Raw genomic sequence first — 18,871 nt, forward strand, 5'->3', positions numbered from 1 at the left:
CAGCTTAGGGGTGTCTAGCGGAGACTGGGCAAGGTTCAGACGCAGGTTTAGGATCACAGAGCTGCATGAACACAGAAGAACTGGAAGCTGGTGATTGATGTCCAAGTGAAGGGGAGGAAAGACAGCCCCAGGCTTGCTGTGGGACCTGACTTTGACTTAATCCAAATCAGAAGGAGGAAACGCTGGCCAGCATCAGCTGCAGTTACTGGTGCAGCCCCCCAGGCACCCTGAAGACCGACAAAGAGTTGCCAGTGCCAGCAGCATTGGCCCAATCCAGAACGAAGTGAAGCAGCGCCGTGAGCCCAGCAGCAGTGGGGGCGAGGGGAGACCCCTGCAGATGGGTCCCCTGTGAGACCCACACCCGGGGGCAGCACCACCCTGGCACGGGGGACACGGGCTTTCTCTGCAGCAGCCGATGTGGACCCCACGCCTATGTTGTATTGCATTTACAGCTGACGCTGGGCTTGCTGAAGGCTGGAGTTGCCCAAGCTCAGCATCAGGGGAAAGGGGTAGGTGGCACTGGGGGACATTACGGGTGGCCCCTGAGACACACGTTGAGGGTAAGAGGTGGCCCCCGGGGACACGAGGAGGCGCGCCGGTGGGGAGGGGAAGGGGTGGCCGGTGGGGACGCTGCCGCCCTGGGCCGGCGCCCGGGGACGCGGCGGGGCCGTCGAGGCGCGGCCACGCGGCGTGGCAGGGCGAGGGGGCGGCGCGGCGCCACAGCCGAACTACAACCCCCAGCGTGCCCCGCGGCGCGGCGTGCGGTGTGCGCCTGCGCGGAGGGGCGCGGCGGGGAGGAAGCCCCGCCCCCGGCGGCCGCAGGCGGCGCTGCGGTTGGCCGGTTGGCGCTGCCGCTCAGAGAGAGGTCGGGGGTCAGAGTGCGCGGAGGTGAGTGGCGGTGTTGGGGACTCGTGGTGCGGAGTGTGTGCGGGGCGGGGGGGGAGGGGAGGGCCGGGACGGGGCGGCCCCGCTGCGGCGGGCGGGGGGGGCGGGGCGGGGGGGGCGCGGCGGCGGCGGCACGGCCGCGGCGGGGCCCGGCCGACGCGGGGGCCCGACAGGCCTGGCGGAGGCGTGGGGCCGCCGTGGCCCGGGGCGGGGGGTGGAGGCCTGTCCCGGAGCGGGGGGGCGCGGCCTGGTCTCCCTGCCGGGGCGACAGCCGGGGGTGCCGGGCGGGCTGCGGAGCCGGGGCGGCGGGGAGGCCGGCGGGGAGGCGGGGGGCGGCCCCGGCCCCGGCCCCGAGGGGCGACGGCGGCGGGGCGGGCGTGGGGGCGCCTCGGCCGCTCGACGCCGAGCCCCGGTGCTGGGGCGCTGGGCTGCGCCGCCCCCCGCGTCCCGGGGCTCGGCCGGCGTCCAGAGGGTGGCGGCGGGGCCCCGGGTCGTGCCGCAGCGGGACCGGGCGCTCTTGAGGCTTTAGGAAGGGGGGAATCCCCGCCTGCCCGGGGCGCGGGGGTGGGCAGGGGGCGGCAGCAGCAGCGAGGGTTTTTGGTGTTCCTTTTGGGATGTGGAGGCTCCTAGGTGGAGGAGATGGGGGAGTAGGAGGTTTGACTTTTTTTTTTTTTCTATTTTTTTAATCCTATGAGCTTGAACTGGTCACTTATCTCAGATCTCGAGACCGAAGTAAACTCGAGAAGGCTTAAAAGCGCAGTGTCTGTTTACTTGTTTCCTGACTGCCAGTAGGAATTTCTTCTGTTCTTTTCTCGCTGCTGCACTGTTACAGGTGTTTCCTCTAAACTGAGATGTATGAAGAGGTGTTGTCATTTACTCCTTACGTCTGTCTTTTACAAGTCCTATGTCTGGTGGATTTACGTTGTCATTGCTGGCCTGTTTGCTAATAAGTCTGACATTTGTTTTGCTACTTCTTTACTTACCTCTTTTCCTTATTGAGCTTTTGGGTTCAGAAATGGGTGGATTGACAGCTGCTTCTTAGTCTGAACTCTTAATATTCTTTCAGCTGCAATGCAAGTTGGCCAGCAAGTTTTCTAATACGTTAATGTTTGCACTGTGCCTTGGGAAGGATGAGATATGCAGGGCTCTGGGCAGGTACATCTCAAAGGTGCTTGTCCGATCAGATGCTGTTAGACAGTTGTTTGAGGATACTGGTAACTTGAATTTATTTTATGCTTCAGTTCTTTGCAACATTGCAGCATCTCATATCATTTCATGTTAAAGTTGGCATTTGAACTCTTATTTCCAAGAATTAATAATTAAAATAAGTAATCTATTAGAAGTCCAGTTGGTTACTCTCCATTTTGTGGGCTTGGGAAATTTGATTTCGGATATTTTTGTTTCCCTTTTTCAAGTACTAAATTCTGGCCTCTGCAACTGAATTTTCATGTTAATTTATAGTGTGGACTTAATTCTTGTCTTGTTTCAGAGTGGCCCTTTTATGGTTCTTGTTCCTCAGACTTTGGGTTGCTCTACAGGAATGGTGTGTTGTTTTTTGGGTTGTTTTGGGGTGGGGTGGTTTTTTTTGTTCAGTTGGGTTTTTTTGTTTTGTTTTTTTTAAGTTAGAGTGTATAGCCAGGCAGATTTGAGTGTTACCAAAATCCAAAAGAAGAAACCCATTAAAGCATTAAAAAGAAAATGCTTCTATGCTTGATGCTAAATAAAGTCGTCCTTGGACAGTGTATACACTGATAGTGACCTGAAGTTTCTGCTCTGTGGTTGAGAGATACTGAACTTCAGGTTTATTCCTTTAGAAGGCCTGACTACAGCTGTTTCACTGCTTATCTTGTTTTGGCTCTGTTAACTTTGCTAGGTTGATTTTATTTTTATTAATATTGTTTTTTCCTCCTTAAATTTTGGAAATGGAGTTCTGAAAGAGACTTAAATGTGTGAAGTTTTTTACGCTTGGCTCTGCCCCTATGTCAATCCAGTAGCCATCTCCAGTAAAGGGCAACGAGACTGTAGAGTGTAGGCCTGGTGAAGCTCAGGTGAACAGTGGCTGTACTTACAGGAGAACACTGAAGGCTATTAAGCAGCTATGCATTTGTCACAAGTCTGTCCTTGGATCTAAAGCACATGTTATTGCTAGAAATGGTCATCCTGAGTTTACTCTAGTAGTGCTGAGCTAATATACCAGCGCGGTGCAATGACAAGCAGGGGAATGAGGGAAGAGGACAAAATGTGACTGTAGAAGCTTAACCTAGAGCAGAGGTGCTGGCTGTTGCTGCTAGACACCATTTGGCAACTTTTCTTTCCTCAAAGAGAAGTTACCGGTGCTGGCCAAATGCCAGCTGAAAAGTTGTAATCTCTCCAGATACGTTGGGCAGGTAAAGATACTTCACTCCCAACAGGAAAATTTAATTTTTAAATTTTATTTTCAGCTGTATTTGTCACAGTTGTTATTTTTTCTGTGGTTGAATATTTGGGTCAACATCTTCCCTGGCTGGTTTTGTGGGCTCACTGAGATTGGGTTGTAGAAACCATGCCCCGTTGTAGCTGCTGCCCTGCTTGGAGCATTTGCCTGTCTACCAGGACAGAGCTTTGGCAGAGTATAGACTCTCTTTTAACACTTCTGGAGTTCATCTGTGAAGATCAAAAGTGAACAGTGTATTGAGCAGTGCAAGTGTTGTCTCCCTGAATCCAGACCGAGATTCATTTGGAACTCTCCAGTGTTAACTTTCAAGTTCATTTTTCAGATAATGAAGGTGTGCAGCTTTATAAGTGGTTTAAACAACTGTGGCATTCACGTGTAAGAAAATCAAGTAATTATGCGTGCTAGATTCCATTAAACAAAGGGTGGCCTGCTATGTCTCCTTTCCACTAAATTAGGCCAATATGCAATAGTAGTTTTTACTGACTAGAAGTGTAGTAACTACAAATTACTTACTCTGGGCTTCAGGACCTCTGTTCTGGATTGAGAGCACTGAAATGCCGTAAATTTCAGAACTTGCTCCAAAGACCAGGGCTGGGAAAGTTTGAATGAAAACTAAGATGTGTTATTTTTTGACAGCGAATGGACTGACCATTGGAATGAGCTGTCTGAAGGTAGTGGGGAGCCTCCATACTTGATGCTGCAATTCAAGGCCAGAAACCTTTTCTGAAAGATGCTCAAGCCTTTGGGCTCAATTAAGGAGTAATGAAGTGGAAACTTTATGGCCAGCATTACATGAGGTTCAGACAGGATGGTCCGATGGGCTTTCTGACTTCAAGTTTTATGTGTTTATGCTGCTAGAGCCAAGATACCCTCTCTCTTTCCTGCAAAGTGCCATCCCATCCCAGGTGTGTGTATCCTGGTCTGAGCACATGGCTTGGTGAGTGGCTGAGCTGACCAACAGCTCCCAGTGGCTCATCTCCCTCCTGCTTCTGCCAGTGCAGGCTCATCCCCTCCTTTGAGCTTTAGCATTTATGCAGCCTGGCCTCAAGCTGATTAATCTCACTAAACCATCAGGAAACCAACTTGTTTTAATTGGGTTTTATTTGGGCTGCATTAGCACTTTTATTATGTTCCTGTGGTTGAATCAGCTCACAGAGGGGCTAGAGAAGCTCGGGAGCTGGTGTAAGGTAACCAGCAGGAGAGTAAGACCAAGAGGGAACGGTAGGCCTGCCTCCTTTTGGCCTCCCGGAACTATTGGCTTGGTTAACCCCTTTTGTCTAGCTTCACCCTGGTGCATTTTCTTATGGCTTCCATGCAGAGGTAGGAGACTGGACTGGAGGGTTCTTGGTCCGATCCTTAGCAACTGTTGTCTTCCTTAATACCAAACCCAGTCTTCCACTGTGGCTTTCCACACTCTTGCTGTACGTATCTCTGCTGTTGCTTCTTCTAATTTTTGTCATTTCCTTCCTCTACATTTCCTCTAAGTGACCAGTCCTTTACTTTGTGGAACTTCTTCAGACTTCAGCTTAGACCCGTTTGCCTATCTGCAGTTACTCTCGGAGAAGGTTTAAAAATACACAGCAAAGCTTGTCTTAGGAGACCGGTCAAGGAGCTGATGAAAGTGGGTTGCCTAGCAGAGGTGGCCTAATAAAATTGGAGTGGAATAGTATGTGCATCTTTGGGATGGCTTCTGGGTGGTCTGTTCAGATGAGTTCCTGCTGGCGTGGAGTCTCGTGTGGGTTTCACTGTGTTGTCAAGTGAACTGAGATGTGTTTGTTTCCCAGCCTCGTAGGGTGTGATAGCCCCAGCAAGCGCTTTCCTAAGTAATCAGCGCCTTCGGCCTTGCTCATTGTGATCTCACAAGCCATCGCGTCTGTGATGTCACAATGGAAGAGATTCTGGTGCTCTGACATATCTGGTGGTGCGTTTGACATATCAGCCAAGGAACGCAGCGGGAAGAATATGCTCAAGAAACGAGAGACACCTTCCTTAACCCGAGAGTGCCCTCCGTCCTTTAGTCAACCCTTTCCGTGTTCACTTACCTCTTCCATAATGCCCATCTAGAGGGAAGCCGGTGCCTATATAGAGTGAATTATTTTTTTAATTGAACTGCTAAGGTGCACGTATCTCTCTGATGAGCAGTTGCCTGACTTTGCTCCTGTAACCCTCATTCTTCTCTGTTGTTACCCTCACTTGTTGTATTACATCTAATTTTAGACTGTAAGTTCTTGAGAACAGGGACCTCTTCGACTGTAGTGGGAAGAGGCTGGGTGCTATTGTGGAGTGCTGTAAAAAAAAAAAAGATTGATGCTAAGTTGTATCTGAGCTGAGCAATGATGGGACAGCATATAGACATGCCATGGCCATGCTTTGGGAAAGTTAAATTACAAATTTTTCAAAACATGGGCTTGGTTGTCTAGCAGTGCTGGAGACAAACCCAGCAAAAAGTGAAGGGAGTGCAACCATGGAAGCATACGGGATTCACGTTCAAGGGACGATACTGTGAGGTTAACAAATAAAAGAAGCAAATTTACCTGTCTAAAATCATGTTACATTATTAAAACAGTTCTAAAAGCTTTGTGTTTTGTTGTTTGTTTTACTTTATGTATTTTATTTTTTTTAAGTTTGGACAGTGACAGTGGATAAGCTGGTTTTGTTCATAGTCTTTTGTTTCCTGCCTCACAGGCTAGCCAGGTGCTGTGATTTTTGGACTGTAGCTTGTCGAATGAAATATTTGGGTTTAGGTTAAGATTGATTTTAAAAAAATAGAGTTATCTCTATTGTTCTTCAGTTATATCTTCACACAGCTGAAATATGGGCTCACATTTGACCTCTGAGTATGCATTTGAACAGCTACCAAAATGGAAGTCCTGCATTTTTTGTTATACTCTGTTCCAGGTGTTGCTAAATGTATGCAATTTTGTTCTACAAAAAGCATCTTTATTACCCTATTTTTTTCCTCCTTACAATTTAATAAAGCAAGACACTCTAATTTAATAAAATAAGACAAACCTGACTTACATTTTGGATTGGTTTTGGTTGCTCTAGCATTGAGTTCAGTTGTCTTCCCCTATCCAGGCTTTGCACAGGGAATAAACTGAAGCATAGGACTCCCAAAACTTGCTTGTTTGTATTTTTTAATTTTAGTTTGTTTTGTCCTTCAGGTGTGTGTGTGTGTGTTACTTAATTTTTAATATGGTGAAAGGCTATATTGCTGTAACAAAGTAATTTAACGTTTAAACAGATGCTCTCATAAAACATTTCTTGGGTCACCCCTCTAACCTGAACTTCAGTGTTTGTCGTCTTGCCCCCTCCCTGCATCAGCTTATCAAACTGGACAGTGAAGGGGAAAATTTTTGAGTTAAAGGCAAACTGTTAAAGTTATGGTTTCTCTTGCTGCCAGATCTTAATGAGATGTAGTTGTAAAAAGTAAATATTAATGTTATGTGCAAAGAACCCATTAAGCTCAAGTTCGTAGGCTAATTTGTCTTGCCACTGATGAATTTGAATCCTCCGCAGCTTGTGTGTTGTGCATCTCTGTATGTGGCTTTGGGGCTGTCCCACAGGTTGGGGAGAGCGCTTGCCATGCCCTGCTGGCTTTTGTCACCAGGGTCCTTCACATGACAGGAGTTCCCTATCCTGATCCTTGCCGCTTGGGGTTGCTGCTAAGGGGCTTCCCCGGTGGGAAGCCTGGAGCGCGACAGCCGCTGGTGCAGATTCTCCACGTCTCGCTCGGTGGGGCCCCTGGCAAGCCGGCAGCTACAGCTGGCATGTGCCTTTCTTCTGGCTTTCCTTACTTGCTGGTGACCAAACTGCTGTGCTTTATTATCGTGTGCTTGGACCACTAACAGGCAGGAGCTGTGGTCAGCCTGAGCTTGTCCTGCTACCTGTGGCTGATGTCCAGAGATTAAATTTTTAAAATTATTTTTAAAAGACAGTTGCTGATTATAGCCAGTGATGTAATGTGTGGCATACACTGTTAAACAGCATAGAATGTGAACTTTATCTTCCAGCTGAAACCCACCACATGCGGTCATTTCCCATCTTATTGGGTGTTGCAGGTATAAAGTGCTGTCACGTTTTCCCAGGTCTGTGTAGAATCTGTCAAATCAGTCAAAACAGTCCAGCCTCAGTTCATGGTCCCGTTACGTTTCCTGTGTATCTGTGTAAGGAACTGGAGCTGTGTGATGTGAAATATTAACTTAGTAGGGTTGAATGCCAGATGGGACAGTTTGCGCTGTCTGAGATTATAATCTGACCCGATGTGCTAAGAAATATATACGTGGTGTTTTACGTAGGTTTGGAAATGGAATTGTTGAACATGTGGATTTGTATGGATAGAGCCAGGTTTACAATTTTTGAAGCTGCGTTGCTTGCATTGTTGCCTGTTGGAAAAAAAGTATGGGATAATTACTAGTGCTTTGCATTGTCCTAGCTGTTGTAAATGCTTTACATGACTTCTAATAAAGTGTGTTTGCTCACCAGCTATCTTGTGCTCTGAGGCAGTCTGACCTTGCCAAAGAAGATGATGTGAGGTCTTCCCAGGGCACCTAGAGCAGTGGCTGAGTAAACATGCAGTTAAAACTTCATTTGGCTGGAAGTGCAGAGTTTGCAGTGGGGTTGCTCTTATTTATGTGCTGTCTGTGTAGGGGAACCAGCATGCCATAACCCACTCACACACCTTTGTTCAGACCATTGCTCCCACTGTTCTACAGGAGCGTGGGAAGGGTGGCTGCTTTTCGGATGGGGAACCTGATCCTGTCGTTAGACATGGACTACCTGCTGAAGTTGTTAGTGTGAGCAGGCGCTGGATGGTAGCTGTTAACCCACGGTACCTGTGTGACACAGACTGGCTGGGGTCTGGAGCGGTGCTGCTGTGTCTGCGTGGTGATGTGCCTGACTCCTGCCGAGATGGCCGGTTTATCTTTGCTGTGGGGACTCAGTGGCTCGGGAGCCTCTGCGCTGCTGTGCACGGTACAGGCCGGCCTGAAGATGCGTGGGGTTCATGTCTGATGCCCTAGTCTTGCCGGCTAAGATGCATTAGAGGAGTACTGATCTTGATGTGTGGGGATAGATAATGTATGTTTTATTGCCTCTGTTTGATACAGGGGTTGGAGCCTGCCTGCCTCCCCCACTCCAACTGTATATTTTACTTTATGCAGTGGGCTAAAACCAGGTTTTACCACAACTAACTTCCAAGCTGCTTTATATCTGAGATACTATGTTTGCTGTGATAGGCCTTCAGATTCGTAGCCAGTAGCTTGAAGATTTAAACCATGTATACCTTCAATATCTCTTCTCTGGGGCAGGTTAGAAGTGAATATAACTAACCTCTGTTTGGCTGTAATGCATTTACTAATGACAGTAAAAGCTGTAGATGGAAAAGCTATAGGTAGAACTGAGCCCCTTTAGGAAAAATGCAATGTTGGGCTCTTTGTTATGTAACTTGAGTTTTCAGTTTTCCGGGTACCTGCTGCCTGGCACGCTGCTTTAATAAAACAAGCAGCCCCTCAAAATGTGAAAGCCACAAGGTGGGGATGCATTTATGCCATGGAATTGGCAGCATGGGCACTGGCTGTGTCTTAAACATCTCAGCTACTTTGATTTTTGCCTTTCACTCAAAACCTTGGAAAGGGAAGGTTACCAAATGCGTGTTTACTCGAAGCACACAACCTGCTCAGCTGCAATTATCTCCTAATCTGGTCCTTCCGAGTTTCTCTGGTCTCGCAGGTAAATACAGATTTAGCCGTTATTCAAGGCATATTATTTACCTCATTAAGTGTGTGTTTTGGCACGTGCATTATTTACCTGACGGACTAATGGATGGGAGAGAGCAAACGCTGTCTTTTGTGCAAACAGCGACTTTGTTCACGGGCAGCGAGTCCTCCATTTCGCCTTGCCCGTTTCGGCTCCGTTTCTTACAGTGGGCCCCTCATCGTGGGGCAAAATGCAGGTGCAGGCCTGGGGAGGCCAGGCTCAGAAACCTGGCAGGTGGGTGGCACGTGGTGCGATGGAGCTCTTGCCCAGAGCCAAGAGCAGTGGGGCCAACCGTGGGGATGGACTTTAAATCTCTATGTAGTGAGATGTGTGTATATATGTAGTTAGAGGGGGCGCTTGTATTGTTGTTCAAGAGGACTGGGTTGTTGCAGTTTGCCTGTTTTGCTGTCCGTCACTGTAACCCAGCGATGTAATACCTCCATGAGCTGGGCTTGAACTCTGATCCCAGTAAATCTATTAACAGCCCAAGGCTGGCAAACCTGGCACAGTGACGGTCCTGTCAAGTGTTTCACGCAATGTTATAAAAGAAAAATGGTAGGGGGGATATCCAGGCAGTCTCACATGGATAACATAATTTATTTGTTATTTTTGGTGGTGTTGGGTTGACAGTTGGACTTGATGATCTTGGAGGTCTTTTCTAACCTTAATGATTCTATGATTAAATGGCATTTGTCAAATAGAAGCATCAGAAGGTGATGGCTGGGTGAGGTATATCTTTGGGAGGGAGACTGTAACCTATAGAACCCCACTTGCATTTTACAGTTCTGTCAGTCCCTGCAGTTCATGTGTGGGTTTGTTGAACCAGTATCCTCCTCTGAGAAATACCTGAAGTAAGAAATCAAGTGTAGCACTAAAATCACGTCTCTGAGAAACCTCATAGGCAGAGCAAATGAGAATTTCCCTGGGGAGGAGCCTTCTAGCTGCCGGATGTGTGGTTTTGTAATGGAAGTGGGAGATTCAGGTGCGACTAACAGGCATTTCAGGGCCAAGCGGTTTGGATGCGTTGTAGTGTTGATATGTGTATTGCTATATTTAATTCCTGCAACGTATCAGAAGTTGCATTGTATATGAAAAGATGAAAGGCCTCCTCAGAAATTTCAATGGGGTTTAGATCAGATTTTCTATGTTTAAGTGGTTTGTGTTGTGTTCTGCTATGATAAGGTTCAGCAGGGGGGTGTGATACGGTGCCTGGAGCCATGACTGTTGTGTGTCTCATAGGTCTTAATTTAAAGCCATTTGCAGAGGTTAATTTCCAGTTGCCCATGATTCTGGACACCTTGAGCTCAGCCCAAATGTCATCTGTCATGCTTAGAGTGGGTTACTGTGTTATTTCAGGTTTGTGATGCTGCAGCCTCCACCGGGAAGCACAGAGAAAATCCCTGACGGAGGAGGCCAGCGAAGAGATACTAGAAGAGATGAGATGTATGTGTGCATGAGTAACGCCAGTCTGTCTTCAGTTTCAGATGCCTCTGGATGTTCAATGATAGCACTCCTCCATACTGGAGCAGCAAAGTTTCCCCAAAACTTACTTCCAAGGGCAAGACAAGCTGTGTGCTCCCTCCTCACGGCTGGTGTTCTCAAAGGGTACGGCTCCATCATAAGCAAGAAACTGGCGTCCCACGGCTTTGGAGCTTCCATGGCAGCAATGTCATCCTTCCCTCCACAGAGATATCACTACTTCTTAGTGCTGGATTTTGAGGCTACATGTGATAAACCACAGATTCATCCTCAGGTAAATAGTCAGTCCTGTTAATTGTCCCCTTGCAAGTTGCTGCTGCTGTTCTGAAAGGTGGAAGGAAAAAGCACAGTGCTGGCTTGCTCATTTTCTCTGGTTTGTCACACCTCCTTTCTGGTCCTGGTCCTCCAGGTGCCAGTCACCTGCTCTCAGGAGCAATGCCAGGACTATTCGGTGGGAATGAAACGGAGTCTGATGTCCATCAAGAAAGGGACAATTTATGTGTATTGAAAATATCTTTAAGTCATGTATGCTTATCATCTGCCTGAACTGGGGAGGGTCCAAAAATTTTTGGCTGGGAACCTGCGTTAAGAGAGTACTTATGGCTGCCTTGTTTGATTCTGCAAGGAAAAAGGCTGTTGGTAGCCAACAGCTTTAGGAAAATAATCGTTTGATGATATGAATGTCTGCAACATAATGGTGTTTCTAAGTAGAGAACAATAGTTTGGAGCTCTCTGAACTTGCTGAAGTTATCGTGCCTGGGTGTTAACTCTGGAGTGTAATGAGATGGAGTTCAGCATCAGAGAGATTGTCCAGTGCCCTACCATTTGAGACACACAGAGATCCAGATGAAGTACAGAGGTTTTCCCAGACAGTTCTTCCATAGTAGTTTAGAGCATATTAGTAAATAAATTTTCAGTTGCCAGCAGGATGGGCCTAAGTTTTCTATTGAAATTAGAAAACTGTGCTTAAAAAAAAAAAACAAACAACCTAATATTGGGTTGGTAACAAACAAGCAAAAGCTTGTAACAAACAGGCAAAAGTCCAGGAAGAACTTGGACTTCTCACCCTTCTCTGCCAAGCAATTGGCCTCTTACAGGTATTGCCCATAATATATGCATTGGGTCAGAAAAACTTCTGTTTGCTTTGTTTCAAATATACTAAAGGCTAAGTGGTTTCCAGTGTGGTATCTCATGACTGAAGTGACTCAATACAGTGCGGTTGTTTCCCAGTGCAGCTGTGGTTTCCCTTGGGCTTGCCCTGTCAAAGGGATCCTGCAAGTTGGGATCAAACTTGACTCCTCTCTTCCCCAGTAGTGCCTTCATGAGTGCCACCTGCCTCTTGTGTTTCTTGAAAAATGGACATTGAATTCCCTGCTCTTTTGCTGGGTCTTTGTGGGAGGCTGTCGTGGCTCTGCATCTAGTTCTACTAGCAAGGTCTTACCGCTCTCCAAGTGAGATGTCAGGCTATTTCCTGCACGCTCCGCCTCGGGTGCACAGACCTGTCAAAGCTGTAAATTGGATCTACCTTGTCCCTTTGAATATGGGTTTGGTCTGTGCACATTTTGATGCAAAACCATGATGCATGTGGAGCTAGTTTACAGCTGGCAGTAAAAAGGAGCATGAGTGGAATATGATTACTACAGTTTTAAGGAGCTTTGTCCCCAAGTCCTTGCCAGGGAAAGTAATGGTCTGGGCCAATGCAGATCTGCTATATATTTTGTTGGTGAGATAGCACCTTTAAGGTGGAGATGCTCTTCAGTGTTGTTTTTCTAGTCTGCTGTGTTCAGTGCCTCTCTGTATCATATTGTGTGTGGAAAGGGCTGTCACTCCCTCACATCCTCACCAACAAATTAGTTTGACAAATCAAGAAATGGCTTTTGCTACATGGGAATCAGTGTAGCCGGAAAAGCTGAAGGTGCCTGCCAGAATCAGGCAACTGTACAAAATGAGGCTTTAGTTGACACTCCTACCTACATCTTACCTTTTGGCTGACCAGTGTGGTTTTTGTCCTCTTCATGGCTGGGCTGTATGTCATGGTGAGCAAACTGTGCCATGTATTTGAGTGATGTTTTATGCAATGTTTCAGTGGCAGGATCTTTCACTGTAGCAGTGGCAGGCAGGTTTTGGAGGTTTGGTCTGAGGACAGATGCAGGAGCTAGGAATGGTCAGGTGCCCATCTTCACTGTGATCCTGATCCTTTTTCTGCCTTTTTTTAATACCTGCAAAATAGAAGTCTCGCTACAATGAAATTCAAATGCATTGGGATTTGATGAGGAGGCTGCATATACAGAGCTAAACTGTGATCCAGGTTACTTTAAGTGGGTAGGCATAGCTGTAAATTTAGCCAGCTCAGCCTAGAAGTCTTGCCCCGTGCACTTGCCACCGTGCAGCACACTTCACATTTCTTGCTAACTGCTCTTCAACATATTCTGGCTTCTTATCAGAAGCTACTGAAAGAGCTATCTTTTTATCTACACTAAGGTGTGTGACTGCCACATCTGCTCCCCCTCCCACTGTATTTACTTGTGCTCTTCTGCAACCAGCTGCCTCGCTGGTTTTATCTCTGGGGAAGTCCTTCATGCTCATTCGGGAGCCCTGAAAACTCCTTCATTTCCATTCCCTTTCATGCTGTCTGATCTCTCTCTGAGGTCTTGTGGTATGGCCTCTGTAATGGGGATCAAGGAGGGTCAAGGACAGTGGTTTTCCCCTGGGATGCTGTCTGCATCATGGCTCCAGTGGCTGTGACCACTGGCTGAGTGCCTCGGGGCTGCTGCCCTTTGCTTTACCACTTCTGGGTCGGGCACAGAGGGTCCTTCGTGTTCCCCAGCCTACACCCGCAGAGGAACAGTAACGTCCTTGCAGTCTGACTTCTGATGGCTTTCAACAGATACGCCCCTAAATCAAAGAGCATGTTTATACGCACAAAGCAGCAGCTTAGCTTTATGTCTTTTTTGGACATATTTATGAATAATGAGACCATCCCAGAGAGAAAAAAAGGTGGGGGGTTTAACTGTATTGTCCCTGACGGATAGATGGGAAAACCTGAAAGAATAGAGGCACAGTCTGTGTCGTGTAGTGTTTTAGCCAGCCAAAGGTCAGTAAGGGTTGGCAGTAAGGGATGTTTATGGCTGGCCCCTCACATCTCTTTAAAGCTTACCTTGTGCGTTTGGAATTTGATCCAAAGCTCAGTGGGGTCAGGTGGGAGCTGTCATTCTGCGGAGGTCGGTGGACCTCGGACCACGACAGTGGTAGTATGCTTCATTTTTCAGCTCTAACTCTGACTCTTTCCTTTACTGTCTGCTAAGAGTTTATAAGTACCTGCTGCTTTTATATGCTGTCAGCCTGTAGAGCTGGGTACCTGTGGTGCTTTAGCTACACAAGGGAAGATGCATTAATAAGTGAGACTCTCGCTCCTTTGTCCTTGTATACACCAGTGTTTATGTTGGTTGATCCTTTCAGTGACTCTGTTAAGAAGCTCCCCAGGCTTGGATCCATGGCTGCCTGTAGCCTTATTTTATTAGCGCGGGGAGTGGGTGTGCCTCTTTCAGTCAGCAAGCCAAATATCTGGCCTTCACCTTCAGCAGAGTGGGTGAAAAGCAATGATTTTTTTTTTTTTTTTTGAATGTAGAAAGTCTGAAGATAGAAATCAGATCTGGTCAAAGCTGAATTTGAAATTAGGCTTCTGCATAGGTTGTTAATCTCAACTGTGATCTATTAAAGCCACTTAAATTAAAACCAAATAAAATTCAAACTTCTATGTCTGCTGACTAGAAGTGTAAAAGACTATCAGACCCCTGACCTGGCAGAAGGAGCTGGACCTAGGAGTTGCTAAGCTGCTAAATGGGCTTTTGGTAATGATGAAGTTGCTTTTTTTTTAATGTCAGTTTTTTCAGGTACTTTTTTTCAGGCAGATTTACTCAAATTTGATAATCATTTGGGAATTAAAAATTTGACTCTTCCAAACTCTCTGTAAGAGGAAAGCATGAAAAGTTCAGGTCTTCTAATTGCTGAAGAAGGTTGTGACCAGAGGCAGAAGGATAAATTGTTTACGGGCAATACTTCCCTTGTTCTCTTAAGCTGCACGTTTTAAATACAGAAACATCTTTATATTTTTCTTTAGTGTGTCCTACATATTTTGAGCTTGGTTAGCATGCATTTTGATTGTTATTTTGGGGGAATTTTTGATTATAATTGCCTCCAGATGAAACTGGACATACTAATAAATACAGAACATCACTCATCATTTCAATGCAGAACGGTAAACACTGAGAGTATGAATAGGCATATGTTCAGTTACTGATTTATTTTTAAGTGTACAAACAAATCAGGATATTCACAATACATTTCCTGATTGGCAAAAACATATTAACAAATGGGAGCCAGTCCTGTAAGATAAAATTAAGTACAAATGCACGACAAGGTTAAATTGGGCTCAGGCTGTGTTTCCTTGATTGCTGGTGTAAAAGAGCATTAAAGGCATTTTCCCCTGCATATTTGTCTTGTGGTTCTGGTTGGCAGTTGCGGGCAGGTGCAGCTGGAGTGGCTGCAATGATTGCTGCCTCTCCGCTGCCCGTACTGCTCTACCCGTGGTCTTGTTCCCATGGCAGGGACAACTAAATGATGTGTCTCTGCTCCTGAGCCGCTGTGATTTATAGACTGACCTCGTAATGGGAATGGATGTTGATTTCCACCAAACTCAGGCCATAGCAACAGATGTGCAGTCCCTGACAAGCTCCCTGCTCAGCGTGAGTAGGTAGGGGATAGGCAAGCCACATTGGGAACTGTAGCCTAGCCTCAGAGGACTTTCTAGGAGGAATGTGTTCCTGAAATCACAAACCTGCTGCGGAAGGTTATGGAGGGACCACTGGTCTGCTGGGAAGCAGGCTGCATGGTATCTTCTGTGTGCTTTTCAAGCAGTGCTCTGTGGAGCCTGTATCCAGGCAATCCTAGCTGAAGGCCAGGGTGGGAATGCAGAAGGTGGCTCACACAGCAGCGGAGATTGTCATGATCCTACCCAGAGGCGGATAATGGAGATGTGCCTGTGTCTACCTATTCTATCTCGACATCCCCGCGTAGCAGCTTTCTTCTTGCACAGTTTTTGTGTGGCTGTTAAGCTCAGTGCATTAGAAATCACCTGCCAAAACCTTTATTAAGGATGATTGTGAATTGCTGAAAAGTGAAGAAATTCAGGCTTGTTTCCCATGGCAACTTTAACTCGACACTCTTGTGCATAAGTATCACGGTGGAATATTAATCTACAATTACCTGCCTTCATGCTGCTTAGGCTTGGGTGTAGTTTTAAATACCTAGCTCTCAATTCAGCTCCTTACAGTGTTGTTTCTAGAGGAACACCATTAAAAATGCACGTAATGCAGTGACTTAGTCTTTTTTTTCTTTTTACTAAAAGTAAGTTTAAAAAAAAGTATATATATGGCATCTCTTTGCCAGTTATGGCTGTTGTTATGCCATTCTTATGTCGGAATGCTTTAAGTTCCTAGAGTGGCAGGAAGAAGTTCGTGTAAGTTTCAGATTGGTTTTTCTGTTTGAGATAATTTTTTGGACAGTCTTTTGAAAAAACTTTTTGAGGCCTTGTAGCTAGTTTCTCTGAACAGTTAAAAATTTTGTGAGGAGCACATGAATATCCATAGCTCAACGTCCTACAAGGTGCTTCTGAAATTAAAGAGATGTCATTCTCTTTTAATCCTGTTTTCCATATGTTGTGTGCTTTGTTGCAATTCCATTGTGAACTCTTTTTTTGATGAATATGGAGAATAATCTCTTTAACTTAAAAGATGTAGAGAAAAGGCCAGTGTTTCGGGGAGGCTTCTGCAGGGTCTGAGACACCAGGTGCGGTGTAGCCCTCAGAAGCTGCCTTCTCCGTGGCAGTCATTTTGCCTTGGAGACCTCCCTCATTCTCCCAGTAAGTGGGGACAACCTTGCTGTGACCCATGTGAATCTGACAGGGTGGGTTATGGCTTCAGGCAACAGAATTAGCTGTATTTATTTAAAACCCGATGAGCTAGAGAACATGAACAGTTACTGAACCCAAATCTCCTGGAGAGCGCAACCACGAGACCACCAGGCAAGACATCTGACGTATGAAAAAAAATTCAAAGCCATTTCTTACTTAAAGATATAAACCCAGCGTTTTTATAGCAACAAGCCTAAAATACCAAGGCGCTCAGGTGGCCAATTGCTGCAGTCCTAACCTGACCCAACCTGCTTAGCTTTCGGCTGGTTATTGACAGGCCGATGAGATGACTACTTTAAAGCAATCAGTCATGTTGCCCTTTCCCTCGCAGCGTGCGGAGACCCCACATCAGTTATGCATCCCGGCGTGCAATTCCCCACCTGTGCTGTTTGAACACTGTATCCTTAGCTGTGCAAACATTACACATCGTTTAGGTGACAAGTTGCAAAGTTAAGTAGACTTGTTGTTACAGCAGAAAGTAGTTGAGCGGCAGTCACCCTGAAAAGAAAAGATCCAGGCTAGCTCAGGAATGTGCAAGTCCGCTGTATTGTGTTTAAAGGTTTCCTCGACTCTCCGTAAAGCTGCTGCTGAGGGTAACGTGTGCTGCTGGAAACGTTCACACCACATTCATTTCTGAAGTGAAGGGAACGGGTGCCACAGGTTTGTACGTTAGCTGTGCTTGTCCTGCTGTGTGCATGGCCCTGTATGGTCGCCGATGGTTGGTGTGTGGCTGCAGCTGTTTCACAGCCTCTGAGGCACGGGGGGTATTTTGCATCCCTCCCAGCATGATGTTTTAAAAACAGGCAGTATTCTTCCATGGCATGGCATCTGTCTAGAGTGCTGCATGGGGATGCCTCTTCTCAGGCTGCTGTAGTTCCTGGGGAATGGTGTTTGCTGCACTAAGGTGATCTTCTCTTAGGTTTGAACAAAACCTTCCTGGTAGAGAGAAGGTGCAGCTCAGCAATTTTTGGCGAGAAGGGCACAGGACATGCCTACGTCTTGTGTTTTCTTCCCCTTTGGGCCAAGCTGGCTGTGCAACCATCCCTGTGTTCTCTTTGTTGATCTGCACTTGTTAGCTGGCAAAATAGCTCTTGATTGTGTTACCTAGTTCCTCTCTGCCAGGCAGAAATGTACTGTCACCAGCAGCTAGCTGTGATGTTTGTAAGACCCTGGGTGTTCATTTACATGCTCTAGCGTGCCCTTTCTACCCATACCAGATGTTTTAGTGTTGCTGGGAACATTGATCATGTGTGCTGCTCAATATCAGGTGAAGAGGTTGGGTCTTGAAATTATTTTATAATTCTGCAACAAGGACTGCACAGGCTAGTTGCCCGCATTAGAAAGGAGCAGACATGAAAAAGGATGTAGTATAGTTATCATCTTGCAATGGAAAGGTGATATCTGGAGGGGTGTGTGTGCTGTTTGTAACCTGGTTTGAGCACTAAACTTCCCCCAAACTGTCAAGCTTGTTGGCTGTATTGGTGGAGATTTTCTGTGTGGTTAGATATGCGTCGGTAGTGCTTGAAGAAACAAGTTGAAATGCTGATGCCTGTTAGTCTATATTTCTCATCCCAGGTGTGGAAGGAGGGGGGTTCTGCCTTATTCATGATGTCTGAGCACTGCTGGAAAGATCAAAATAGCTTTGTGGGTTTTGGCAGGTGAGCTGATGCTGATCTTGAGAGGCAGGAACCAGCCTGGGAGCAAGTGACTACCAAAAGTTTTGTTTGGGATGGGAGGACAAGGGTTGTGAACCGGCTGTCGAGGTTTCAGGTACAATAGCAGGTATGAAAAAAGTCCCAAAGACTCCAGTGATAAGTTTAGGGGAAAATGTCATTTCTGAGGCACGTGGATCCTCCTCTAAGAAAAGGATAGGCTCTGTAAGAAAGGACCTCAGCTGGGGAAGTGTTTCACTTTGGACTCCATACTTCAGAAAGACAATTGAGACCATTTCCAGAGCATCCAAAAGAGAAACAGTGAGTGTGACCGGGGGTCTGCAAAACACAACCTGTGAGTGCAGGCTGGATGGCACTGGGGTTGTTTAGTGCAGTGAAGAGAAAGGTATGTGTGACACGGTCTGCTGTTACAGAAACGAGAAAGGCAATGTTCTGGCTTGTCTGCAGTGGGTAGGAAGAACAGTCATGAATTTAAACAACAGCAAGGGAAATTCTGATTAGGAAAAACTTTCCAATGATAAGACTAATGAAACGGGAGGATAGAGTGCCTGGGGAGTGCGTGAGTCTCTTTTATTGGAGTCTGTAAAAACAGCCTAGACAAAGTCAGAAATGATATAGGGGGAGGTGGTGCTGCCTCAGGCAGGTGCATGGACTAGATGTCTCTCTTAAAGC

The 18,871-nt window shown here is 46.5% G+C and overlaps 1 protein-coding gene across 5 annotated transcripts in view; it reads left to right on the plus strand.

The window, feature by feature from the left end:
* The first annotated feature begins 800 nt into the window (after window positions 1-800).
* ERI3 (ERI1 exoribonuclease family member 3) overlaps window positions 801-18,871 on the plus strand; it is a 135,177-nt gene continuing 117,106 nt past the window's right edge. For 2 of the 5 annotated variants that reach the window (XM_075097817.1, XM_075097818.1), the window contains exons 1-2: window positions 805-888; window positions 10,555-10,829. In XM_075097817.1, coding sequence (XP_074953918.1) covers window positions 10,578-10,829 — 252 coding nt within the window. In that variant the 5' untranslated portion in view covers window positions 805-888; window positions 10,555-10,577. The other 3 variants (XM_075097821.1, XM_075097816.1, XM_075097819.1) reach the window with 3 other exon arrangements.

Source organism: Phalacrocorax aristotelis, chromosome 6, assembly GCF_949628215.1.
Source record: "Phalacrocorax aristotelis chromosome 6, bGulAri2.1, whole genome shotgun sequence".
Taxonomy (NCBI): Eukaryota; Metazoa; Chordata; class Aves; order Suliformes; family Phalacrocoracidae; genus Phalacrocorax; species Phalacrocorax aristotelis.